Source organism: Prinia subflava, chromosome 4 (genome assembly GCF_021018805.1).
Source record: "Prinia subflava isolate CZ2003 ecotype Zambia chromosome 4, Cam_Psub_1.2, whole genome shotgun sequence".
Taxonomy (NCBI): Eukaryota; Metazoa; Chordata; class Aves; order Passeriformes; family Cisticolidae; genus Prinia; species Prinia subflava.
Genome location: NC_086250.1, coordinates 67179955 through 67206881, shown reverse-complemented (window position 1 = coordinate 67206881; position 26927 = coordinate 67179955). Strand labels below are relative to the sequence as shown.

The 26927-nt window shown below is 47.7% G+C and overlaps 1 protein-coding gene across 5 annotated transcripts in view; it reads right to left on the bottom strand.

The window, feature by feature from the left end:
* FRMD4A (FERM domain containing 4A) overlaps nt 1-26927 on the bottom strand; it is a 275338-nt gene that overhangs the window by 116266 nt on the left and 132145 nt on the right. For all 5 annotated transcript variants that reach the window (XM_063397024.1, XM_063397023.1, XM_063397022.1 and 2 more), the window contains exon 2: nt 11680-11745. In XM_063397024.1, the coding sequence (XP_063253094.1) occupies nt 11680-11745 (66 nt within the window). The remainder of the gene's footprint in view (nt 1-11679; nt 11746-26927) is intronic.

Genomic DNA, 26927 nt, shown 5'->3' with positions numbered 1-26927 from the left:
CCTGAAAATTAGAAAAGCTGATGGTTTTTCTGATGATATCCGGTATTATGGCCGACACAAGTGCCACAGGCAGCCTTTCTGTGCTCGCAGTCACTGCCTCACTCCTCCTCCAGGCACCCAACTCACGGCTGTGCTGCTGTCAGCAAGCTACTGGGGAGGAGGGGAAAAGGGAAATAATCCACCAAAGAGAGAGATAAATCCATTTCGACTTCACAGAGCCCAAAGCTTCCTCCTAAGTAGGCACTTCTCCAAAATAAAGATGGAAAGACCAACAGGCCACACACTGGGAATACGGCAAGGGTTGGGGGTTGGAGATTTGCTCCATCACTTGAGGATGGCATTTTGCATCATTTCCAGAGAGAATGGTCCTAAAAACACACTCCTGGACAAAAGCAGAGGGAATGGATCAGGACTGTAGAGGGAGAGGTGGGGTAAGCAGGGCTGGGGAACACTCAGGTCTCCTGCAGGAAGGGCAGCATGGTCTCCTTGCATGCCTGTGCTGCCCATTCCAAGCCTCCTGCCCCCTCTGTGTGGCTGCAGGTGTCTCCCTTCCCTCCTGTGCCACAGATACTGGGCTGAACTGGCCCCAGCAGCCTTTGCTGGTAGCACCACGGTGCCAGACTCAGCTCCTCTTTGCTTTGCTTGGTGTCACTGCCAGGTGTGATGCTCAAACCTGTGTCTGTGCAAGTGCATGTGAGCTGCTCTAAACCATCTGGCCTGAATCCATTGCTGCAGGCAAACTCTTCCCACCTGACACCGTGCAGCCAAGTCCAGCTGCTGCTTTGGGTTACCTGCAGCAAGGAAATAATTTCCCAGTGAGACAGTCAAGACTCTTTTGCTCATTATGTGCAACGTCCCTGAGCCCAGGAGCACCACTCATGACCAAAGCCCTCACTGTGTCATGTTGAAGGAATTGTCTTTTGGTTGAAAGTTGAGATCTTTTGTTTAAGTTGCGTCCATTGAGGCTGAAAAGGAAAGGGTATAGAAACCAATTTTCTGTAAGCTGAGTAATGCAGCTTAGACAATCAAGCAGCCAGCCTATTCACTATCAACGTAGTATTTGTGCTACACAGCCTGATGGCAGCAATAAGGGGAAATGTTCCATCCTGAAATGCTAGCTCCAATTGGAAATGCAACTTTTTTACCTCTGCACGAAAGCAAATCTGCTATGCTGCCTCGTTCATCATTTCTCCTGAGCTACACTCCTGTAGATTGTTCAATATCTCCCCGAATCATCTCCAGTATATCTATTATTGTTTTTCAAAATTGCTTGCTCAGACCGTGCTATAAAAAAATTTTTTTCTATTTCCACTATCTTCCAGGAGGCAGCTTCTCTCCTGTGCCACATTTAGCACTTTCTCAGCTGAATTTACTACTTGGGCTTCTTGTCCAGCCAGGAGGACATGAAAGAAGGAGCTGGAGCCAGAACAGGACTGATACAACCACACACAACCACCCACAGTGTGAACACCTTCGAGAGAGCTGATTGCAGAGAGTCTTTGCAGCAGAGGAGAGAAAGGGACACGACTCATTTCAGATGATCCGTTTTAGGATGAGCTCAGCTGTGCCCTACAAGTGCCCTCCTCCCTCCACCACCTCTAAAAGCATGGCTCAGGCACAGACACCCACACTGTTTGTGCCTTAAGGTAGAAGAATCTCAACACTGCCTACTGTGGAACACATCAGACAAGCCAGGGCTGGAGGTGAGGGATGGGGTGTGGCACCAACACAAGAGCTACTCCACCATGAAGGAGCAGCAGAGAGCAGGAGGAGCTCTGAATTTGAGCCTCATCATCCTGCTGCTAAAGCTCATTTACTTCCACTGTTCAGCTTCTTGGTGCCTCACAGCTGAGAGGATCCTGCAGTTGTTCCTGGGTGGGGGAAACAAGGCTGGGGGACCCTGGCTTGTCCATTGTTGGAGACTAGAACATCCCTCTGGCCACCCTGGAGGGTTTGGAGACCGGACAGGGGGGTCTGTGTACAAGGGGGCCAACCAGCCTCACACAGAGCGCAAGAGGACACTGCCTCTGATCCCTGGCCATAGGAGTGAATGCCCACATTCTAGGAAGAATCACAAGCTGAGAGAATTCAAAATAAGTAGTGTTTATCATAGAATGTAAATGTAGGATCTAGGATTCTCAGTATATGGGGTTGAAGAGACAAGATGGAGGAATTGGGGAGTGGCCCCTGTGCTCCTTGCTCTTGCTCTCATCCCCCATCTTTTGCTGAGTTGGATTTTAGAGATTGGTTTAGAGTAGAAATGACATGCTAGCATAGGTAGTAAGTATTGGTATGATTTTGTAAATAAAAAGTACGTTGTGGACGGTGGTTGGGTCAGGGGTACTGTACATAAGGTGCGGGGCTCTCTGATCCGCCCAGTCCGCCGCGTGTCCTGCTCTGCTGGGGACGCCTCACAGAGCTGAGAAAGAACTAAGATAAGGTACCCTGCCAGGGAGGCCTGGCAGAGCTGAGAAAGAACTGAGATAATGAAGAATAAACAACCTTGGAAACATGCACTAGCGGACTCAGCTTGTTGTCTCTACCTTCGGTGTGAAACACTTAGGGCAAAGAGAAGACGAAAAACCTTATTACCTCTGGGAACAGCAACCCCAAGGAGAATCTCAGGGAACAGCAACCTTGGGGGAAAACCTTATTACCTCGGGGAACAGCAGCCCTGAGGAGAATGTCAGGGAAAATAACCTTGAGATCCATGGCTGGAGCAGCATCTCGTGGGATACAATGACATATTTCACAGCCATTGTTGGACACTGGCAGGTTGGTCCAGGCTGAACAAAAGCTCCACTGAAGCCACGGAGCAGCTGAGCCTGGCAGAAACAATAGTGAATTTTTGAATTTCTCCCAAGTAACTGTGAGTGAGATGTTTTCTCTGCAATGGAGCCATTAGATGCTGGATGTGCCATTTCTGTATTGGTGTTCGTGGTGGGAGGTCAGCAGGACAACTGAAACTGCTGATGCTCTGCAAAACTTCAGGAGTTACCTCACAGGAAAGGAAATAGCTTTCTTCCTTCATCAGACGTTTTAGTGGGATTTTCATCAGCCCCCCTCCCCCCCTTAATTTTGAAAAGTTCCAGGTGTGCTCAAAATTAAGGGTTTTTGACAAATTTTAGCATAAGAACTGCAAAAAATACTGAATATCTTTGCCCCCATTTAACCAGCTGTAAAGAACATCCAGCTCTCAGCATATGCAGTTATGAATAAACATGTGTCTTCAGCTTATCTCTCTCCTGACAGCTCACGGATAGCTCCCAGCCTGTATTAGTTTAAATGCAATTTATTCTGGAAGACTGATAATAGGGGTATTGATTACGCAGGCCTTTGGAAATCACACCCTCATTTCACTCTGTGGAGGGCAATGATTGCCATTCCCAGTTCATTTTCTTAGGAGGCTGTAAGTTCTTTGCTGTGGGAGTCTTTCTCCTGAGGCTCCTCACGTGGCACCAGGCAGATGTGCAGGGTTCAGTTGCAGGGGTCCAGCAGCAGGGAAACCAGCTCTCAGCGTTGTTCAGAAGCCATCAGGCACCTCAGAAAGAGGGGAATGTGCAGCACTGCTGTACCAGGGAAGCATCTCCCCCCCTCCAATTCACTTCCTCAAGACACAGAAGCACCTCTGCCCTCGGCAAGGTCAGTCCTGACCCAACGCATTCTCAGGGACGCTTTGCTCCCTGCAGCTATTGCCCCCTGCCTCCACCTGTCCCAGCTTCTGCTGATGCTCCTCCCATGCCCACGCTGAGGAACAAATCTGGACGGGCTGAGCTACCCCTGCTGGGTTTCATTAATTTCCAGTCTTGCCTTTCCCAGACACAGCTTTGCTTTCTCTAGAGCTGCTTGACCAGATTGACCTTCTGCGCACAGCAGATCCCCTTGGAGGCTCTCCATGCTCCCTGTCTGTTTGGGCTCGCTGTTGATCCCTGCCTGCAGCTGTGCACCCTACTTGACCTCTTCAAATCCTGCTCCCTGTGACCCTCACTGATGTGCACGGCCTGCCAGCTTGCTCTGCACAGCCTGCCTTGCTGGAATGTTCTCCTCTGGCAGCTCCCTCCCTTGGGTGCTGTGTGCAGCACAGGGGCTGTGTCCATTCTCACCCACGGTGAGCTTGGGGAGCCTGGAGCACCCGGCACACCAGGGAGCTGCTGAGCATGAACCAGCGCCACTCTTGTTCTTAATGGAGCCAAGCCAGGGTGCACAGCAGAGGCTCTTCACCCCTAGTTTCTGAGCCCAGCTCAGGTTTTCCCTCTGACATGCCAATTCTGCCTCCTGTCTTAAATCTCTTCTGCCTTCATAATCAAGGGCAACCTTGAGATTATCTACTTTGCTAACTTCACCCTGCCTGAGATCCCTCTGGCTCTTAAGCTGGACTCCCCAGCACTGCATACCAAATTTCTTTATTTTCTGCCCCTGTTCTCTTCTATTTCCATTTCCCAGCAAACACTCTCCCCTCCAGGCTTGACTTCTGTGGACTTCTGGGTTCACTGGAGCCTAAGGTGAGAATTGAACCCCTGAGATACAGGCCTCCAGTCTGACACCTGAAGTTCTGTAAGCCATGGATGGCAGTGGTGGATGCTTTTTGAGAGAATGAGAGGCTCTGAAGAGCAGTTCAACAGAGGCATGCCTTGGAGGCTGGAAGGATGGATTTGGGAGCACACCTGGCTCTCCTGGTCCATTTTTCATTTATCCATTTACCTGGTCTAAGACAACATCTAAGTATTGAACTGTGTCTGCAGGAGGTGTGCTGACTGGGAATGCTCCCAGCACCACACTCCCAGCACCACATTAACCCTGGAGCAAGGCTAAATGTATCTTTTTTTGGTAAACAGAGAACTTTTCAGCAGAAGAGCTCCTAGTTCATAGTTCACTGGTTGCTCAGTAAGAGCACAGACATGAATTGCCAGTCTGGGATCCCACCTCCCTTTTGGTACAGCAATCTCTCCTCCATCTCATCCCATCCCATGATGACCAAGCCCAGCAGTTTGCAGTTTGCAGTTTTTTTATATTTGCAGTTTGCAGCTGTACTCAAAACGATCAGAAGTTTCAAACAGGAACCTGGGAGCCACACAAAGGGCAGGACAAGTCTTTCCTGTCAAGACAGTGACTTCACACTCCCCATGTGCCCTGAGCCACAGGCTGTGAAGGGACAATTGTGTGCTTTGTCCCAGTGATATAAATCCCACTTCAGACACTGCTTGGCAGGATCCTTCTGAGTTGATCCAAAGTTTTGGACTACCATAATTTTTAATGCCAAAGATGTTAAAACATTCTCTTTGCAATTTTGCAAATACTTGCTGAGCTGGACTACAGTCTCACTCTTGCTATAGTAAATCAGGATTTGTTTCTGAAAGAAACCGGAGTCCTAACACTGCAATTTGGGAAAATAAAGCCTCCTTTCTAGAAGGCATATTTGAGCCCCCTTCAGCTCAGACTCATTTTAAATTATGATCTAAATTCAATGTTTTCACATTTTCTCACTGTGAGGGACTGGTCCCTGGCAGAATCCTAGTAGAAAACTCCACTCAAGTTCAGCCTGGTCTCCAGTTATTTGTCTGCCCAACAGAAAAAAATGCTTTTTTGTTTTGGAGAGGAGCAACACATCACCCCATAACCTTCAGAGCCGCTCAGAGGACAGCTATTAAGTCACTTCTGAGCCCTTGTACAAAGTCCAAGGAACATTTTTCAGCTGCTTCACTGCAGGCATGGAGAGGCTGGGTGGGAAGATGGGATGCAGGGATCCCTCTTCAGGCTCTCACCAATGGCATCATTGAGCCCATTCCCACTCTCCATGCCCAGACATGGGGCATAGACAGCTATGGACAACTCCATATAGACAACTCAAAGAATATATTCACTGGGCAGCTCCTGCAAGGGTGTGGGGAGGGCAGTGGCACTGGCAGGGCAGTATTCACCCCCGAGCTCCCAGCCCAGCACTGGCTGCCACTGCCTTCCTCAGGGATGGTTAAAATGCCTTTGGAGCAGAGCCTGGTGCTCTGCAGGGACTGGAACTGCCTCTCCCACATGGCAAGGACTGCTACTGGCACCCAAACATCTCCATTTATGGTCAGGGCTGTGCAGCTGCATTTCTGCACCAGCCCTGGAGGTGATGTTTCCAAAAGGATCCCCAGTTTTGGCAGTGGAGCAGGGCTGGACCCCATTCTTCTGCAATTACTGTGGCTTCTCTGGAGAGACTGAGGCCATCCTGGGGCTTGTTTATCCCACACTGAGGATGGGATATGCTGCTGGTCCTCATGCAAAACCTGTATCCAAAGTCAGGCAGCTTCTCCTAATGTAGGCACCACCTAAAGGGGAACTTTGGCAGTTTTCCCACCATGCCAGCCCTGGTAACCACCCTGCTCATTGGCATACAGAAGTGAGGAAGTGAGAAAACATGGGTAAAACCCCATGGACTGCCATTTCTTGATCACGAGCAGCACTGAAAATACTGCAAAAACTATAACAGATTCCTGGGAGGGGAGCAGACTGTTTTATTTCTCCTCCAGCCATAACTAGTGGAGCTATTGCTCTTAAAAGGTGCCATTGCTTCCCCAGGACAACGAGCCTCGGGCTGGTGCCAGTGAGGCTGATCCCAGCCCTCCCTGTGGCAGTGAGTCAGCAGCCCACAGGGCACCCTGCCAGCCCGGCACTGGCTCACAACTCCAGTGTCTCCCAGTCTGGCTTGCAGGCGGCTCCTGGGGATGAGATGCTGCACCATGGCAGGCACACTGCAAACAAATCCTGGGCTCCTGAAAGACTCCTCACTCCCTCAAAGCAGAGCTGGTTTTGAGCAAGGCAAAAAGGGATGTTCAATGCATCCCATTGATTTTGCTCAGTGCATCTTGTTAATTTTGGCTGTGCATCTTCATGTATCACTGCTAACGTGTTTCTGGATGCACCTGCATGGCAGCTGGGAGATAGGAATGCTGCAAGAAGAGTAACTCAAGAAGTTTCAACGTGGACATATAGGTGGGTTAATCACCAAAATACCTGTGGGTTGTGCTGACCTCCCTGTCTCTCCCCGTCTCTCCCAAGTCAGGCTCAGTGCCTCCTGGGAAGAAGGTTAGAAACAAATTGCCCAGTTATTTCCTACAATCAAATTGCAGAGCTTTCAGACCCCACAGCTCTGCTACAAGGCTCGGATGGGCTCCCTTTCTGCAATAGCTCCTCCAGAGAGAAAGAATTAGGAGGCTTAACACTTTGGGATGACAGTTGCCTGAGCTGCTGTCAGATAACAGGCACTGCCAGCCGGTGCAGGAGCTGGGATCAAGCCAGGCTGCCTGATTCAGCTATCCCAGAAAAAAAAAAAAAAAAAAGAGCCATGTTTATAAAACCCACATGAAAAGGAACGAATTGCCAATTACGCAGACGTCTTTAAATAAAGCAACACAAACCTTTCATCTGCAGCAGACAAATGATACGCGGTCACTGGGAAATAATATAACAGATAGAGAGGCTGTGAGTGGGGAATGGAGGAAATCCATTTTCCAGAAGTAAGAAAATGGACTCGCTCGCTGAAAAGATTAGCTGCATAAAGCCAAACACTTTAAAAAAAGGACTGTCCTAAAAACTAAACATGCAACAAACAGAAACAGGAAAAAAGCCCCAGATTTTAAGATCCAAGAAGCTACATTCTGCTGATACTCAGAAAGAAAAAACTGTCAAAAAAAAAGCTATGTAAACTTGCCACACACCCCAGATCTTCAACAGACATTTATCAAATGAAACACACACCAAATGCAACTCTTCTGCCTAATCCCAAGTCAAACAGCTTTTGAGTTTCAGACCCTCAGGAAGAGATTTCCATATGATCTTCCTCTGTCTCTGTTTATGATTAGCCCTTCTAAATTTCAGCATTAATCTGACAAAACACATTGGGGAGGGTTTTCTTTCATCCACAAAGCCTGTGTTTCTGCTTTTCCTTAGCTGCTGCTGCATCACTCTGCAGCTGCTTGGCTTGGGAGGACAAGACTTCAGTCAAGACCCTTTGATTGAGTAAAGCCAGGATCTCTTTCCTGATGATGGCAACCCCAAGCCCTTGCATTATGTGCCAACACTGAAGCAAGCCAACATTCACAGAAGGGGTTATAAATGCTGCCTCTGAGCCAAAATCTCACTTTTGGGGTATGGTAATGCAAATAAAACCTATGTGCCTGGTGGGTCTCACTGGCAATAGCTGTATGGCCTGTCAGAGTGGTTTTTGCAGTTTTGGGAGGGAATTTGTGGTGTTGAAACATTTCAATCTGGCCTGGCAGAGGTGTCACAATGAGCCACTGCTGACTCCTGTGGGCAGAAGCATCAATTCCACTCCCTGTCCTCCTGCAGTCTGGGTCTGGTCCTCGTTACCCACCAATTGATATGTTTTAAATGAATATCCATAAACCCCCTGGTCTGATCACAGCTAATTCACAGACAGAAAGGGAGTACACCTGCTTAATACACTGCTTTTTGCAAACACCCTGATTGCTCCCAGATGCATCTGATTTTGCCCAGCAGCACTTCAGGCAGGATGGGAAATAATTTCAACTCCCCAGAGTCACTGGCCAAAGCTGTTTCAAGATGCTCCAGGAGCCCTCCTGCATTCCTTTGAGGGAGCTGTACCCAGCCCTCTCCTTCAATCAGACACAGCTTTTTCTGGGTGTTTTTTTTATTTTTTCCCTACATCAAAAAGGAGTACCCCAAAGATGATCAGAGGACTGGAGCACATCTCCCATGAGGAATAGAGGAGAGAGCTGGGCTTGTTCAGCCTGGAAAAGAGAAGGCTCCAGGTAGACCCCACTGCAGCCTCCCAGTACTTAAAGGAGTCTTATTAAAAAGAAGAGAGTTACTTTTTCAATGGACAGATAGAGATGGGAAAAGGAGGCACTGTTTTAAACTAAAAAAAACCCCAAAAAACGGGATTTACATTAGGTGTTAGGAAGAAATTCTTTAGTCAGTAGTCAGTTCTAGTGAAAGGTAGAATGACCTAGAATGAAAGGTAGAAAGGTAGAATTCCCTCCTTAGCAGAGGGAGTGAAACTAGATGGTCTTTAAGATCCCTTCTAACCCAAACCTTTCTGTGATTCTGTCATTCTATGAAAATACAGCAGCAGGATCCCTGAACCCTTCTCCAGGCAGAGCACCTGATCTCACACACAAGCACTGAAAAGCACTGTAAAGCCAGATCCAGGTTAGGCTGTTATTTTGATCTCACCTGTGAAGAGGAATCTAATTTACTGATTACCAGTGCTCTTTCCTAAACTCTCATAGGAGTGGAAAAGCTTCCAAGAAATGCTGAGTTTGGTGAAAAGGAGGAAATTTCACATGACAGTTTAAGAGACTGACTTGAGCAATTCAAGCCAATGCAGGTCTAGATCTTGAGGCCCAACAAAGCTATAGAGGAACCTCTTTCATGGTAAAACCCAGCAAACCAGCCCTCTGGCAAGACAGCCACAGAAAAATACAGCTTTGAAGTGACAGCCAGAAGCTTGGGCTTGGATGAACATTTTATTTACAGCTTCTAGTTCAATTCAGCTACAAGATAAGGTAACATAATAAAAACAACAGTGCTCAGAACTTACAAAACAACTTTTATCTGAAATCTCATGATAAGATACAAACGAAGTGGGTCAGCTAGTGAGATTTCCCCCGGCAAAGTGCAGGCTGTTCCCAGAGGGAGCCCAGTCCACTGGGACAAAGATCTGCTCATCCTGGTAACCTCAGCCCACTCCTGCTGAGTGGAGCAGCTCCAGGACCACCCCAAAGCTGGTGGCTTTGCCAGTGCTTTACAGGCAGCAAACCCAAGTGTTGTTCCCATGTCTGCAAAGAGTATCAATACTGGAGACAGAGTCAAGTCCAAAACATTCACTTTCCTCTTCATCTGCTCCACCCAAAAGGGATTTCACCCTGACTAGAAGCTACCTAACAGCATTGTCATTAAGCCAGAAAAGCATCTGAGATGCCTCTGTGGACATTCCTGTACATCTGGGGGCAAGGGGTGCTCAGAGATCTGAGTACTGCATGCAACAGAGGTTACTGCTTTTTCTGGGCATGAATTTTTCATCATCACCCTCCCGGCTTCCCCCATTCACACATTACTTGGAAACAGCAAAACGATTTGTTGTACTAATAAAATTCAGCCATGGGTCACTTGCAAACTAGTTAGTGTGATTTACAGAGCAATTTGCTTGCTATATTGATTACAAGGAATTCCATTGAAGGTGTGATCAAACACTTAAAAAAACATAATATCACGTGCCACCATTTCTGCTCCCTTGGAAGTGGACACATTTCCCACACCAGCCTGCTTGGCTGTCATCTTCCTGTGGTTTTTTAGTGTCATTGATCAAACCCCAAATAAGTAGGTTGGCCAGGGCAGCTCACATAGATTTCCTGCAGTATATTTTAAGCTGTGATTATTAATATACTGAGCAGTGCTTTAGCAGAGCTCTTCTCCAATAAGCCATTTTAATTTTTAATTGAACCAAGAAAAATTAGAAAAGGCATTTAGATGAAATAAGAAGCCAAGTGCTGTGTCCTTGTGATGAAGGTGACTAAAGTTCCCCCCAGCCAGCTGCAAAGCAGCAGAGAATTTGATGCAGCCTATGCAGAGACCATTGGTATGGTGGTGTGTTTTAATTAGTCATCCTGATCAAGCTGTTCTTGTTCCACCACTGGCCTGACTCATGGTTATCCAGGCACTCTTTGAACACCCTGTGTGTCAGGGGAAGCCGAAGGATTTCACCTCCTAGCTGTGCTAAAAAACATTCCCCATTAAGAGTTTTGTAATGGTATTTTTAAGCAACTTTCCAGAAAGCGAAGCTGAATGTGCTTCCGGCGATTCAAGCCTCTTTCAGCCATCCCCATTCAGGTTTGCTGGGGAGGATCCTGCCCCCCCTCCCCTCTTATCAGCTGTAGCCAAGGCATTTGGGTGCTATGGGAAGTTTCATTTCCTGCTGCTTTGGCTGCCTGTAGCAGCCTTTGTAAAAGGAAAGACATTCTTCTAATTCTTGTTATTAACCCGTTGGGGATGTCTGAGACAAGAGCCAAAATTGTCAGGAAAGTGTAGGATGCTCCAGCTTTCACCAGCCCATTTTTACCAGACTCTCATTGTTTCCAGTCTTCCTTCTTTTTTTCCAAAGTAAAAAATAAAGCAGATGGAACATGGACTAATTTTAATACATATTTGTGTTTGACACATGAAACTACAAGAAATGCCTGCCTGGGGCATGATCACCACAGCATCTTCTGCTGCCAACCACATTCCCAGTGCAGGTGGGAGCATGGGCACAGTCCCCTCTGGTGTGGAGCCCAGCAATTTAGGATGGAAAGCAGAGAAGCTGGAGGTATTTTAAGCAGATGCAATGCATCTCTCACAGCTAAGCAGTGCCTCAAAAACATAGTTAAGAGATATAATAACAGTGTCAAAAATGACCAGAGGTGCTTTTTTATCTCATTGGCAGGGACTGCGACAGTTTTGGCACAGAATAAAGTAAAAATATGTCTTGAATTAGTCCTTCCCACAGATATACCTTTGCAGATCTTTCCCAGACAGCACTACTGCAGCTTCCCTGAGCTCTGCAGGCAGTCACAGCGTGAAGCTGCTGAGAAAACCAGCTGAAAACCCTTTTCTCCCCCTACCCTGGTGAAAACCTGTGGCTGTAGCAAACCATCAAATGATGAAAAGTGCAGTTCCTACCTGAACAAGGAGCTCCAGCTTCCTGTCATCAAGGAGGTGCACTTGGCATCTGCGACCCTCTGTCATCTGCAAGAGAGAAGAGGAACATGTGTCAGGGTGCTTGTGTCACAGCCCAGCACGTGGCTGCTGGTCTCCCCAGCACAAGCTGGAGGCTTTCATTCGATGCAGTCCATTTGGTTTGTGTTTACTTATCTCTTTTTAAATGAATCTCCCTTCTTTTGGCACCAGGGTAAAGAAAAGGCTGGAAGGAGAAAAAGAAAAGCCACCCTGGTAGCTGTCATGGAGCAGTGCCTGGTGCCTGCTCGGCTGCAGCTGCCAGGAGGAGGGTGTTCTAGTGTGCAGGGGCTGGTTTGCAGCACAGGGGCCCTGATGCTTCATACTGAAGCCTCCAACTCTGCAGCTGGCTTGGCTGGCAGAGGAGACATCCAGGAAAGTCTCCCCAAGGCTCTCAACAGCAGTGATCCAGCCCTGCCTCAGGTACTATGAGCCACGCTCCTCCCTGGGCTGTGCTGGTGCTGCTCCCTGCAGTGGCACCAGGTGCTTGCTTGGCTCTGAATCCTGAAATGGGCTTGTCCTCCTTGGAGTATCCTATTTAAGATGTCCTACAGCCACATTGTGCTGGTCTAAAGGTGCTTCCACACCAGCAGTTTATTCCAACAGTTACCAAATAATATCAATAAAACTATTATGTGTACAAGATTTATATGAGATTTCCAATGTCCACAGATTGGAGTCCTAAGAAATAAATGAGCTGTGGTCTGAGGGAATTCCTCCAAGGGCATCAAACCCTCTCTTGCACAGAGCACCGTGAGTGAGGAGCAACATTGCTGTGCAGGGTTACAGATCCCAGCTCAGTCCCACAAAGCCCTTCAGAGACAGGCACAATCCCACTATCTGTTAATGGGATATGGGCAGCCTTAAGCCTCTTTGGCTCTTGGAAATCCCTTTCTCAGCACGACTTAGGGAGCACACAGGCAGTCCCCCCAGTGTGGGCTCGCCCTATAACACACACACACCTGGACCCACGGTGGCACAGACCCAGCGCAGCCCCACAGCTCAGCTTAGCCCCCCAGGGACCCACCACACCCAGCCAAGGCACCTTCCTGTGCTTTGCATGGATCCCTAGCTCTATTTAACAATACTGTTTGCCATGGTGAGTCCTAAAGTATCATCAGAAGGGAGCAGAGTCCACAGGATCCTGGCAGGGGGGTCACAGACTGCTGGAGATGAGTGCTGCAGCATCCTGGGCATTCCTGCCCTCATCCATCAGCTCTTCTCCCCAGTGCCAGCTGAGCTGAGCCCCTGACACAAAGCTGCCTTGCTGAGAGTGGGAAGTGTGCTTGGGGGGTTAACTGAGGACAGCTCAGCTTTCTGCTTCAGCTCTGCAGGCTAAAAATCAGCTGCTCCTGTGGCTGATAGGGCTGCATGTGCTGGCATCCAGGAGGCAGTGGTGGGTGCTCCCCCAGGAACTTTGCCCATTCCAGAATCCAGGCATTGTGTGGCCATTGCCACAGGATCTGCAACCTCAGCCATCTCCAGCAGCATCCCCCTCATCCTGCTGTCTCTCAGCACAGGAGCCCATCAGCCTCTCCTGGCTGCACTGTCCCAAGTCCATCTCTCCCTTTCCTGGTACCAGACTGAAGTGTCTTATCCAACCCCTTCCACAAAACAAAGATTCAAGTATTCCAACAACTCTATTGAACCTCAAGCTGGCCATTGAAGATGCATAATTTATTATGAGAAAACTTCTGTCAAAATGAACTTTTCCCTTCAACTCACCCACGATTTACAATTCTGGAAGGCACAATCCCATGCAATTCACGCAGAATTTATCCCTTTTTGTTATTCACATCAACACGCCTCTGAGTATCCTGCACGCCAAAGAACATCACTTTCCTTCTCTTCTTCCATCAGCACAAACTGGAGCCCTGGCATTGCAGCCAAAGGAAAGCCTTGTAAAACAAGGCTTCTCATAAATGTCAGCCAGTTACTGCCATGCCAATAAATTATCTTACGAGAATTTCCTCCAGTAAGAAATGTTATACAAAATATGGCCTCTCCTAAGGTGTATTACTCAGTGAGCGAGATTTTTCACTATTGAACAGCTTTCAGCTCAGCTGTAGAGCTATGCCAGAGGCTCACAGAAGGGCTTTGCAATGGTTTCTCCTGCTTGGAAGAGTCGTGTGGGTCATGTTCACACAGGCACAGGGAACTGCAAGGTTCCTTCCCTGGGCTTCCCCAGCAGATAAAACTCTGAGTGCCTGAGCTGGGCTTTGACATCTTCCTCATCCTCCTGCTGTCACATATCCACTGCATCTCCAAGATGGGGAAGATGCACTGATATTCGAGCTTTAATATGAGTTTACCCAAGGCAAGATATAAAGCAGTGAGTTCATTGTGGCAGAGATGGGAACACAGTCCTGCTTTTGTGTGTTATGCTCCATTGGCTGTAACAAAGTAGAAATATGAATAAAAGAAGGTGAAAGGGGGAAGAGGGAACATTTTCTGAGATGTCTGACTTTGTGCTGCAGTGTTTCAGCAAAGTGCTTGCTTCCCATGTGGAGCTGCTTTAGCTCTCCGTGCTTTTTCAGCCTGGAGTTTCATAACCCCTTAGTGCTTTCACTGCTAAAAGAAATCCCAAATGCAAACAGCTGGGAACATGAATAAATATCTGAATAAAGCAAAGCTCTGAAATGCAGCACATGATGGTTGACTAATTGAAAGGCCTTTCATGAACATCCCTTGAAGCTCAGCAGGTCCACAGGTTGGAGATCTGCTATAGCGTTTCCTTCCTCCAGCCACGGGGCTTTTCATTTGCCTCAGAAATGAGCAGTTCTTTCCAAGAGAAAAGAAAAGAAGGTAGAGACAGGCTTCCTACTTGATATAAGCTAAAATATGATGGTCCTGCCCTCCCTCCTTTCTGCTTTATTATTCCACCAGGTGCCTGAAGCCCACATTATGTGCTTTTTTGCATCGTCGGATCAATACAAACTCTGCTAGTTTGTCAGAGCAAGAAACAGGAACACTTCAAAGCACAGCAAGAAGGCCCTGATTTAGCACAGTCTGTCTGGGTAAAAGCTGCTGCCTCTGACACTGTGCAAATTGGCTGCTCTGCACTATCTGCTGCACTGTTGTGCATGGGGCTATTGCTGGCTCCTGCAAAACCAGTCAGGGAATGCTTTCTGCTTCCCTGTGCAAGCAGAGGAGGGAAATCAACACCAGAGCCCTATGGATGGGGGCAGGAGGTCACCAAAATGAGCTGAGAGTACCAGAGTTTGGATGGAAGGAGACCACAGGACTGGACTGAGGTTCTCCTTTCCCAAGGCTCTTACCCAGAGAAGGATGGGGAGAACTAAGATAAGAGGAACTTGAACTAAGAGGCACAAAGGCACAGCTCTTCCTTCACCCTGAAAAAGCAAAATCCCAGCAAAGGGACAAGACAAGAAACAATGGTTGAAGAGGAAGGGATAGAAGAGCATCTGACAGAAGATTATCTGATAGAAGGGTATCTAACAGGAGAGGACACTTGATGTGGCAGGAAACAGGATGAGTTCAGTCCTGATCAAGCCCTGTTTTCACAGTGGGCTCAGTCAGATTTCCTGTGCCAACAGAGTTCCCCACTTTCCTTCTGGAGGGCAAGATGCCTCTTCCCTAACTCTAGAAATTAAAAAGCCAAGTTCAGCCTAACAGCTGAGATGCCCCTGATGCTCAAAGCAGAGAGCACTCAAACATTTCAAGTGAGGTGAGACAGTTCCTAGCTGAGTTCCATGGCTGTTCCTGCTGATCACTCAGCTGCAGCTCTGCCAGGATGCTGTATCCACACCAATCCCTCACATTTCCAAGGCTTCTCAAGGCATGTGAAGAGGTGGGACTGTGTTACACACTCCTCAGTGCTAACAGTTCACCCATATGGCAACGAGCTGCACACAGTGGGTGTGAATATGGGCCACGAGCATCTCAAGGCCAGACTTAACACGAGCTCAGATGGAAATCTTGCACCGAAATGCAGAACACATTTTTCCCCCCAAAACAGCTCAGTAAATCACTTTTTTTTTTTTTCTGAAAATCTGCCACTCGTTTTAGTGCCTGCACATGCAGCATGACCCCCCAAGTGCTTGAAGAACTGAGCATGAGTGCTTTTACAAAGCTCTGTTGTTAATATGCATGAGTATGTAAAGGGATAATACATCTTCAGTACCCAAACACAGATACTGCTTGTAAGGTACATGAAGACCTGGAGCAATGTGTTTGTGTGGCTGAGGAGCTGGAGTAGTCTGCAGGAGGGCTGATTGTACACAGGGCATGCATTCTTTCTCTGCTCCTTGGCTTCTGCACCTTGAGGATGGAAAAACTGATCCTGACCTTTGCAGAACATTTTGAGTCCATCAGTGACAGCAGGTCCTGACATATAGATTTGTTTACTCTGATACAGAGATGCTACAGAAAGGAAATCTGTCTTGTGGTTACTCGTGGGATCTTCTGAATTGCAGCTGTTTTTCTCAAGGATAGGACATTTTAGTTACCTTTATCACAAGACTTTAAATCTCCTTTGGAGGCTTCTACCCAAATATTTACACAACGGGTTTCCTAGGGAAAGCAGGCTGGCAATTGTTTTCTTTTGTGCCATGAAGTGCTCTGATGACTGCCTTCCCCTCTATTCATCTTCACTGTAACTCAAACATTGTCTCTGAGAATGCTGTAAACTGTCTGTGACACAGCCCCAAAACCTTCCCGACGCTCAGCTAATCCCTGTACACCCAACACTTTGTCACTAAATTATCACAACTGCCCACAGAACTGCTCCATCCAACACAAACAGCCAAGGCGATGAGAGGAAACGGCTCCAAAGAGAACCTTTCCCTTTCAAAATGAAAAAACCCTCCTGGTGAAAGTGCTGTCACACTAAATAACTCAAAGGCACCAAATGCAAATGCTATTTACAATGTCAGTTCTATAAATATCCGTGGCACATTTCATTAGCCGGTGACTGCAGGAATAAAGAAGAATACAGCATTTTCTTCCTTAAATCACATCAGAAATTATAATTGGAGGCAGAATCTTTCCTAAATGCTCACTGCCTGTACGGGAGGCAATTACTGTGCTGAATCCACAAAAATCTGTGTCACTCTGTCCACTGTTTGGACAGAGCTGCTGAAAGGAGATAGGGAGAGATGACAGCCCACTGATTACAGTAAACTCTTAGATTAAACATCCTGCTGCCACTTGACCACTTCTTACCGCCTTCTCATCCTGGCAACTCCTCAGCTTGTGGAGAGAGGGAGGGAGGAAAAGCAGTGTGTTTTTGACATCTGCACAGCTTTGTGCATGTGGCAGCTCTTCACTTTGCTGAACTGGGGCCAGTCTGGCAAACAGCTGCCTGTCACAGTGACCAGCACTGCCTCTCCATGTGCCTGCGTCCATCTGCCATCTCCTGTCCTACACCCACACTTCAAGACCCTGGAGGAATGGACTATCTTTCTTTTTATGCCAATGCATTTGCAGAGCATCCTCCCCATTGCTGGTCTGCATCTGTGCATAATAAATTGTTACTGATGGTGGCTGGGAGGAGGATGGCTGTGAGACAGCATGCAAAGAGCTGAGCCACGGGGCTGACCCTCGATGGGGACCTGGGAGAGGGGACAGGAGGAGGAGGAGGAGGAGCACTGGCTGGGCTCTGCCCTTGGGGCTTGCTTGTTTTCGCAGTCATAACATCACAGAATCATTAAGGTTGGAAAGACTTCCAAGAACACCAAGCCCATCCTTCAACCAAACACCATCGTGCCCACCACTAAACCATATTGTAAAGTGACACACCTACTCATTTTTCAAACACTTCCAGGGATGGTGACTCCACTTGCCTGGAAAGCCTGTTCCAATGCTTAAATCTGGTCCTTTAGGTGTGACTCAGTGGGAAAAATATCTAATGAAGAGGAGGAAGATAACTGTTGGTGCAAATCTGATTCATCTGTCCCAGCCATGGGGCTTGCCCACTGCCCTGCACTGACGAGCACATCACCATGGTCTGCAGCTCTGCTCATGCCATCCTCTGGTCCAAGCCCAAAGCCCTCACACTTACTGGCTTCCCTGCTCTTCCTTCTCACTAAGATGGGCAACATCTGAGGCACATGTGCCTCAGTGGCTTGAAGCTCTGAAGATGTGAGACAGGAGAAATAGTTGTTCCTCAGTACAGTCCTCGTTTCCACTATTTATTTCCACTAAGTCCTTCCTAGATGAATGGTGAATAGTTTGTGTTACTGGTTGTTTTCAAGAGGCAGAAAAATGTTTTTAATTTGGCCCATTACTCCTGGCTTGTGAGCAGAGGTCCATGTAGCCTGTCCTGTCTGCCAAGGTCAGCAACGCTGTTCAGAAAAATGAGTTGAGCTTTCTGAAATAAGCAGTACAGAATTATGGAATGGTTTGGGTTGGAAGGGTCCTTAAGGACCATCTAGTTACAGCCCTTGTGCCACATGGAGGGATGCCACCCACTAGATCAGGTTGCTCAGAGCCCCATCCAACCTGGCCTTGAACACTTTCAGGAATCAGGTAAGAAGAAGAAGGAACCCATTAGATAACACTTTTTCATTTGAATTTATTCATGCTACTATTTCTTATGGGAAAGGCTGTTTGGTACTCTGGAGCAGGAGAGGTTAGCTGTAAGCCAGCTGTTTTTTTCCCTGGGAAGGGTATCCCAGCTGTATTCTCAGGCATTTGTCACCTTCTAGCAGTACTTTGGTAAGAAAACCAAGATGTTGCATATTCAAATAAACAGGAACAACCTTTTAAGTATTCCATTTCAAGGCTTTGAAGCTGAGGAGAAAGGAGGAATACGCTGTAGATATGGACGATGGTGATATGAAGAGAAGTAGCCAGTGGCTGGTGCATAACCAGACTTCACCTTCTAGAGCAGTGTGGATTTCCCAGTTACTGAAGTGCTTTGAGGCTCTGTGAAATAAATACATGCACAGTCCATAGCTGGACTGACTGGCCAGAAAACAGAAGCTGACAATGATGCAGCACCTCCCACAGGTTTGATAGGACCAGAGGAATGTATCGCGTGAGAGGCCTTTGGCTTTCACTGGGAGCTTCTTTATCCCACTCCTTGAAAAATTAATGTCCTTTCCAGTGGATTAGTGAATGGAGGCAGAATTGTCAGAAGCATGGTTACAGCTACAGGTCTTAAAATCCTCTCCTAAGCCACATGGAGGGAGTGGTGCTTGACATTACCCATTGCATGGGGGATCTGCACAGGGATGTGTCCAAGAGGGGTTGCATCAAGTGATGCAACCATTTCTGTTCATTAGTCAGGAGAGAGGAGAACAGCTTCAGTAATTAGAAGGCAAGAGTGCTCCTGGAGAAGGGAGGTGGGACAGTGTGAGCCGTGGTGTCACCCTGTTGGAAGTGCCACTGGAACGGATGGCGCGACCCAGCCATTGTGTGGACGCCGACAGGGAGCGATGGGACAAAAATTAAGGCAAGCTACAGCCTGAGTGACCTGGTGACTTCCCTGTTTTGTCTTAGGAGCTGACAAAAGAATTCCTGGCCTGCCCAGGGGCTCCTCGCTTCCTCCACACAGTGCTTCCCAGCCTTGCTGAGGCTCCGCATCACCCTGGGACATCTGCACAGGTTATTTTTCATGCTTCCCCTAAACAGCGCTCAGCAAAAATGCTCTGATTCAGCAAAACCCATGGCTGTGTCCATAAATCCCCTTTATTTCAGTGTGACATAAGCAAGTGTTTAAGTGGCTTACTGTATCAGGGCTGAAATGAAAAACCGTCTCCTACGGTCCTTAAGTCCATTTACAACATCAAGCAATAACTCTCAGGCGAACTTTAAAGCCGGGAACGCCGCGTCTTAACCTCAAAGCACTTGGTACTTGAGCTGTGTAGTCAGAATGAAATCTAATTCCAGCACCACGTTTTAAACCGAGCAGGGCATTACCCGGCAGATGCCTAAATTACTGCTCTGAGCATGGCCGGCCTCAATGGCCTGATTTCAGTTATATCCTGAGATAAGAAAGTCCTTTCCTGGACAGACCAGCTTCCTCACTAGAATGGAGGCTGTGCTGGTTTAGGTCACGTATTGTTTTCTTTCTTGAAAATAATACAGATCTAAATCTTTTCAAATACAAAGGGAAGCAGAAATTCTTGCACCCTCCCCGCCTTCTGATGTTGAGGCAGGAGGACAGGGCATTCCCAATGCAGACTTTTTACTATGTTTGACTCCTTTGCCCCTGTAACTCTTTCCCTTCCCTTTCTTGGCAAGGAAATAAACCATTTGCCAGTTTAAAAATAAACCAGCTTTCAAGAATTATCCCCACTATTTACAAGGCAGGAGAGGAGAGTGTAGGAGTCTTGATATGGTTGGTCAGAGCGTCCTCTGAGCCCTGGAGCTGAGGCTGACCACAGGGAGGTTACACAGGCTTCAGTATTATTTATTATTTTTAGTCTAAAGTATTCAGTGGTCACAGATGTCTTAAATCTCACAGATTTGAAACCCCTTCTGCACACAGAAGTGTGTTTTGATAAACCTTGACTCAGCTGGTCAGTTGTGCAGGTGGTTCAACATGGTCACCTGCTTTGGGCCAGCATTTTTAGGTCAAGAACATGCCAGAGCTGTTAAAACTTTGCCTCAAACTGGGATCTTGTAACTGCCTCCTCCACTTTTACTTGGGAAGCCCATGTTGCTCTTACAGCCTTTCTGCACGTGCAGCAGAAAGTGAAACCACTTGATCCATATGAAACCAGTACAGCCAAAGGAAAAGCCGTGTGTTCCACAACAAGTGGAAGGGGAATGGCAAGGGCAGCCCACAGCCTCATCCCATCTTAAAGACCTTGGGACTATTCATCCAGACCATGCTATTCCTCTGCATGCCAAAATAATGCCCAAAGACTGAAAAACTGCCAATATCACAAGAAAAAAAAATTGCAAAAAGTAGTCCCCCTCACAGCTCTGTTAATAGGACAACAGGTAGGCAACCTTCCTTGCTGCAAACTTCCCAGCTGCCACCCAAAATAATTTGCCCTGAATATAAACTTCTTCTGATCCAACTCAGCTCAGCCAGACTCTGTGAACATCTTTATTTGGTGAGCTTTTCTGTTTTATTTCCCCCAGGGTGAGCTTATTTTCTTGATAATAATCCCCCTAAGCCAAGTTCTGCAGTTTCATCCCATGTTTGCACATTGCATATGAGAGCTGTGATCCATCATTTGGGTTGCCAGTCCCTAATGCAGCCCAAAGAAATAAATATCAACAGCAGAGCTAAAATGGGAGGCCCAGAGGGAAAGAGGATAAAGGATCTCTGGTGTCTTTGCACAAGGACAAGCAGAGTGGTCCTGGGACAGGTGCCTCATCAACTTTTGAGCATAGCTGTGCTTCAGGAAAACCAAGGAATGCCTTGGAAGGGTCTTGCTTCCCCTGGAAGAGCTCTGCATTCACTCTGTTTGCTATGCACAAGAACACAGCACAATCTAAGGGGAAATGATCTAAATTATCTACTATGGAAATCCTTCACCAATGAGGGACTTTTTATAAGTCACATCAACTTCTTTGCAGGGACTCCTGGTCGCTTTCTGGTTCATTCCCTACTATAGTCTGCAACAAGCACTGTGAGTCATCATAAGATAATGACCACGTGGCAATAAAGTACATGGCAATAGATTATTATTATTTTCCCAAATATGTTATCATGTCTATTAATCTCTCCTACACCTGACTTTTAAAATTCCTTGTAAACACACATAAAATTTTCATTTTTTGTAGTTTCACACTTAAACATGGCAAAATGTTCCAGATATCACTTGTTTGTGCATGCAGACAGGGTGTAATTACATGAGAGCATCCAAGTCTTCTGGGAACACATTCGCAGGAGGTTTAGTTTAGTTATAGAAGAAAACAGGAGGATTTATTTGCTATTGAAACTAATCTGATTTGCTGGAGAAAAAAAAAAATCAATGTGGGTTCATAGGAAGATGACCAAAGTGACCCAAGGCAGTGGAAGTGATAGCATGTGTGAAATATTTTTAAAGGACAAATTAAGATTTATGGCTTGAAGTGTCCTTTTAGTGCTCATTGAGTGTTTTGTACCTAGTGAATCACTGAGCCTTGGGAGGTGTGAGTGGTGCTGGCCTGATCAATGGAGACAAGGCACTGGGCAGTGCATCACTCAGGTACTGTAACACAGCGGGTCAATAGAGAGCACTGAGCAGTGTTATATATAACACATAATAGAAAACATACTTGCAAAAGCCATTCCAGATGTGAAAGAAAAGAAAAAAAGGCAAAATGTTCATCTGTGTACAGAACTGTTGTTTGGGTTTTTTTTTTCCCTTCTTGTTTTGAATAACACTCCAAGAACTGATATGCTTCCAGTGGGAAAATGTGTCAGTGGGTTGTTTGCAGCCCCTGCTAATCAGCAGGTCTGACACACATTTGATGTGGAGAGCCAGGGCTGTGGCTGTACCCAGGCTGGGCAGCTGCCAGCGGTGCTGCCTGAGCAGCAGCAGCTGCCAGGGTCACTGCAGGGTGGGCATCGTCCCCCAGCTGGGTTTCACAGGCAGGACAGGGGGAGATGCAGAGCACATTCAGATGACAAGCAGCTGACTCATCCTCAGAGATGCAGGTGTTTTCAGACACCAGTCTTGCTTGCAGGAGTCTGGTTTGACCCTTTCTGCTCCCACTTTGCTCTCGAGTGAGCCCAGTGCTGAGTGGGGCAGAGCTGGGGCTGCAGGGCTGGGACATCTCCCATGGGCTCTGCCTGCACACCCTGGAGGAGAGGTGTGAGGGGGTCCAACCTGCCTTCTCCAGTCCTGACAGCTCCTGATGCTGAGTCTGGTGAGGACCAGAGCTCAGACTAGCCCCACTCAGGGCTCAAGCAGGGAAAAGTACTTTCAGGACATAGCCTGTGCTTTTATAGCCCCATTCACTGCCTGACTAATGCCAGGATATTGCATCACCTGTACTGAGAATCCTTTGGCTGCTGGTGCAGCAAGACCAGGTCACATCTGCATAAGGGCATCTCATGACCTACTAAATATGGACAGTCTGTAACCTCTGCATAGGAGAGACCTGGAATAAACAATACAAAGCTGTTTTTTACCATATGCCTCTGCTTTTTAAGAGCCAGAGAAGGATGTTCCTTTCTGGAACTAAATTCAGCAGCTCTTTAGTACTATCAAGAATCGATGCAGAAGAGTTAAGGATGGGAAGAGGAGGGAACAGCCTGATGCAATGTCTGCAAACTCAGCAGCTAGATCTAATACCCCTGAGCCCTAAGCTCCCAGGATTCAATACCCATTTTGGAGCAGCCTTCTGCCATGAACACAATCAGCTATGCCTGTGAGAGGGGACTGAGAAAGTGAGGACATAGCTCAGCAACACTGCATTTGCAAATTTCCCTAAGAATTGCAATCAGCACTCCCAGAGCATCTCAGAAGGCAAATTCCATGGTGCAACACAAAGGCAAACTCGGTGCTTCCTTCCACTTCTCCCTGGTCTTGATGAGGAACAAGTCTCTTTTCCCAACTCCCACCACCTCCTGCAGCACAAGCCCAGGTGACACCTTCATTGACTGCACACCCACCCCAGCAGGGATGCAAAGCCTCCCAGGGAGCACAGACCACTACAGACAGAACTTTTTTTCTCTTTTGGATTTTGCAGTTCAGAACTGGAGGACCGTGCAAATTTATTTTCCAGCATGCATCCACGCTGGGGGAGGATGTGTGTGTGCACAAAGGAAGCACTGTGTTTGATTACACATCCCCTAAATCATCCCTGTCCCCTTGCGTGCCCCACTTCACCAGGAAATGAGTGTGTGAGCACACACGTGGCAGCCACGTGTTGGGATGATGGGTGTCTTCTCAAAACCCTGGCTGGGGGTAGCCAGGAGAGACATTCCCCACGCACAGCAAGGGGGAAAGCATGTTTAAAAGTGGAAAAAGCTCCATCCACACTCCCCTCTCTAGGACAGGTGCCACATTTCAGCTGCCTTTCTAAGCTGCTCATTTGATGCAGCAGCTTTGCATCCTTTCCTTGTCCTGCATAAACCCAGGGTCAGCTCGTGGCTGCTCTGCTATCTGCAAAGCACTTCCCTGTGTGAAACACTTCAGCTGGGAAGGATGGGATGCCAGCAGTGCTTACAGCGTGTGTGGTACAGCTGCAGCCACGTTCAATCCCACACGGCCAGGAAACCCAAACAAGGGTGGGTTTATTTTGATTGGGAGATCTGGAGACTTCTAAGAAGAAAAATAAATAAAAAAATCTAAACACTAGAGGCTGAGCCTAGTGGGTTGGCAAGCCCGACAGCCATTGTCAAAATGTTAGGCGTTACGTGTGGAAGTGTACATACAAAAGGATTTTTCCAGCCAAAACGGGAATATCGACCTTTTTTTGGTTTGCAGCTTTCCAGGAGATTTCATTGGACCTTTTCAGAGTGAATTTAAGTAACAAAAAGTCAACTTCCCTACTTTTTTTTTTTTTTCCTCAATGACTTTTCCCAAAGATTACTACACTAAATCACACCTCATCCCACCAGTGCAGGTAGACGGTGAAAAGATCATTTAGCTACCCACTAGTCATCTTTTCTTGAGGGTGAGGACACAGCAACTGTTCCACACCATGAGAAAATGTCACAGAGAAGCTCAGGACAACAGCAGAAGTATTGCCTATCTGTTAGGAAAGGAGCAAAGTGGGTTGTAAACAAGAACATTGTTGGTGGCACTGGAAATCAGATGGTCCCAGCTCCTCTGGCCTCCTCCCTGCTTTAGGGCAGGGCAAGGGCTGAAGTCCCACCTCACCCCACAGAGAGGCACCCAGAATGTCTGGCACCAGACCTGAGGCCTCAGAGGGGTATCACACAGCCGTGAAGCACAGATGCACTAGCAAGGGGAGATACATCAGTCTTCTACTTTTTTTTTTGGCAGGCATCCTACTAGAGCCAAACACAGGCAAGGAGTAAAGCTTCAGGCTGACATTGACTCGTGAGTAGGTGGAGTGCAAAGGTGGCTTGGAGCAGACGAGACAGGATCAAAACTTGTGTGCTTGGGATTCATCAACATGAAAGTGCTCCCAGAAGCTCAGAACTGATCAAATATCTGTCTGGGGTCTTCTCTCAGTGTCAGATCAGACAGAAAAGCAATCAAAGTAATTTTTGGTCCTTGACAAGGTTCATCCCCAGAAAAGAAGACAGGGGCTCTAACTCATTGTGCAGCCTCACGAAATTGTGGCTTTCTAGGATATGGCACGTACTGAGCTTTACAGGAGGGCTAGGGATTAAGTTTTTATAAGTCTGGGAGCAGAAGAAATATCAGTGGATGTTGTCAGCTGCAGTGGTCCCTGAGGCCCTGCTGGGCAATGCACTGCTGGCTTAGGGAACCTGAGAGAGGCTGGGACAACGCAGGATTTGGAGCTGCAGGAGGCTTGTAGGCAATTCCACCACAGCTTAACCTCAGACCTTGCTGCCTGCTGGGCTGCTTGCTCTGCTGCACTGGGGCTGCAGGGCAATTCTCTCCTCCAGCTGCTGGAAGGAGCAAGCCAGCAAGGATGACTGGAGACTGGCACTGCTGAGTGACCTTGGGAGCCAGCTGTGACCATCCTCCTGTGAGGCATGGGCATCCCAGGGAGCCACTGGTACCTGCCCTTATGGCTGACCCCATAGCACATCCCCCAGCTTCCCAAGAGATGGCATTTGTGGGATGGCTCCCACCTAGATGGAGATTCTGGGTGCAGCTCAGAGAACCAGGAACCTTGATTTCCTCAAACACAGAATGTTTTGTGTAAAAGAAGCCCAAGCTTCCTGAGAGATGAGCGCAAGTGTGGCCCTGTGAGTGACAGCAGCCTTTGTTTGTCCCAGCGATCCAGCTCACAAGAAGTGGGTCATACAGTGCCTTTCTGCATCTTCAGGGGACACCACTAAGCCCTGACCCCAAATTTGGTTAATGCTGGATCAACACACTCCTTAATACCCTCTCCACGTGTCGTCTCTCTTGCAGTGTATGACCCTTCCTTCACAGTCCTAACAGATTGCACCTTGAGACTTCAGTGACTCCCCAGCCCCTTCCCAGTTCTCCCTAAAACAGCATTTTCTCCTTCATCCATACCTGCAGTTTTACCTTGGCTTTGCTGAGCTGCACTCAAAACTGATTCAAGCCTTCTGCTATTACTCACACAGTAACAGTAGCAACAAAGGGGATATGTGCCACTGTAATTACCTGTGATGTGTGGGACCAGATTCCATGACTTGGGAACTCTTCCCCAGTGTTCCCCAGGCTTATATCCATCTTAACAACACCCAGTGCACTAGCTGAAGCTCTTGACCTGGCTAAACACTTTCACAGGATCTCTCTCTGCACCAAGTGATGCTGCATTGCTGTAGGGCCCTGAGCAACCCAATGCTGTGACCACAGGTATCATCAAATATTAAGTTGCATTTTTAATGTGATAAGCAGTTCAGACATGCAACAACAGGACCACCAGAAATAGTCTAAAAGGAGACATGAGTAGCTTGCCCAAAAGGGTTGTGAGTGGCTCACTGGTGAATTTATGCTCAAAGAACAGCAGAGATACTATGCTTCTAGCCTGGGCATTTAAAACAAAAATTGACCTAAGAACAAAATGTTTATTTTCCACGTGCATAAATCCACGTGCTATGTATGCTCCACTGGTGCACTTCTCCCTTCTGTGGAAACTGATCACACAGCATGATGGATGAGCAATGCCAACTCCTTCGGTCTCTTTGGGCCTCTGAGGGACACAGCTGACCTCAGCAGCAGCACAAGGGGGTACTGAGCTGAAGGCCTTTCAAAATATCCCATGCCAAGAACAATAAATCGCTGCCTACTCATGCTTCTGCCACAGCCCCCTTGCTCAGCAGCACAGCTGGGCTGCACAAACCACCCCGCGAGCAGCTCACCCTCCTGCAGAGCATGGTATGTACCTGCCTGGCACCAGTGCTGAAAACCACCTTCCAAATATTAATTGGAATTTGGAAGAGAACAGGCTACCTGTAACTCGTGCCAGGAAGGCTGAGCCAAGCAGCCCTGAGCCACCAAGGCGAGCTGGAGCACCTTGGCCAGGGTCAGCACCATGGTCCAAGTGAGCCTGCAGCAGCCCTGCGGCGGGCCCTGTGCCTCACCCCGAGGGGAAAGGGAACAGCCGGGTGGGTTTAGCTCCACCAGGAATCCTCTGGTGCCTGGCAGGCAATTCTGGGCAGGGAAGATGCCACAGACACCCACGCCCGTAACATCCCCTCCATG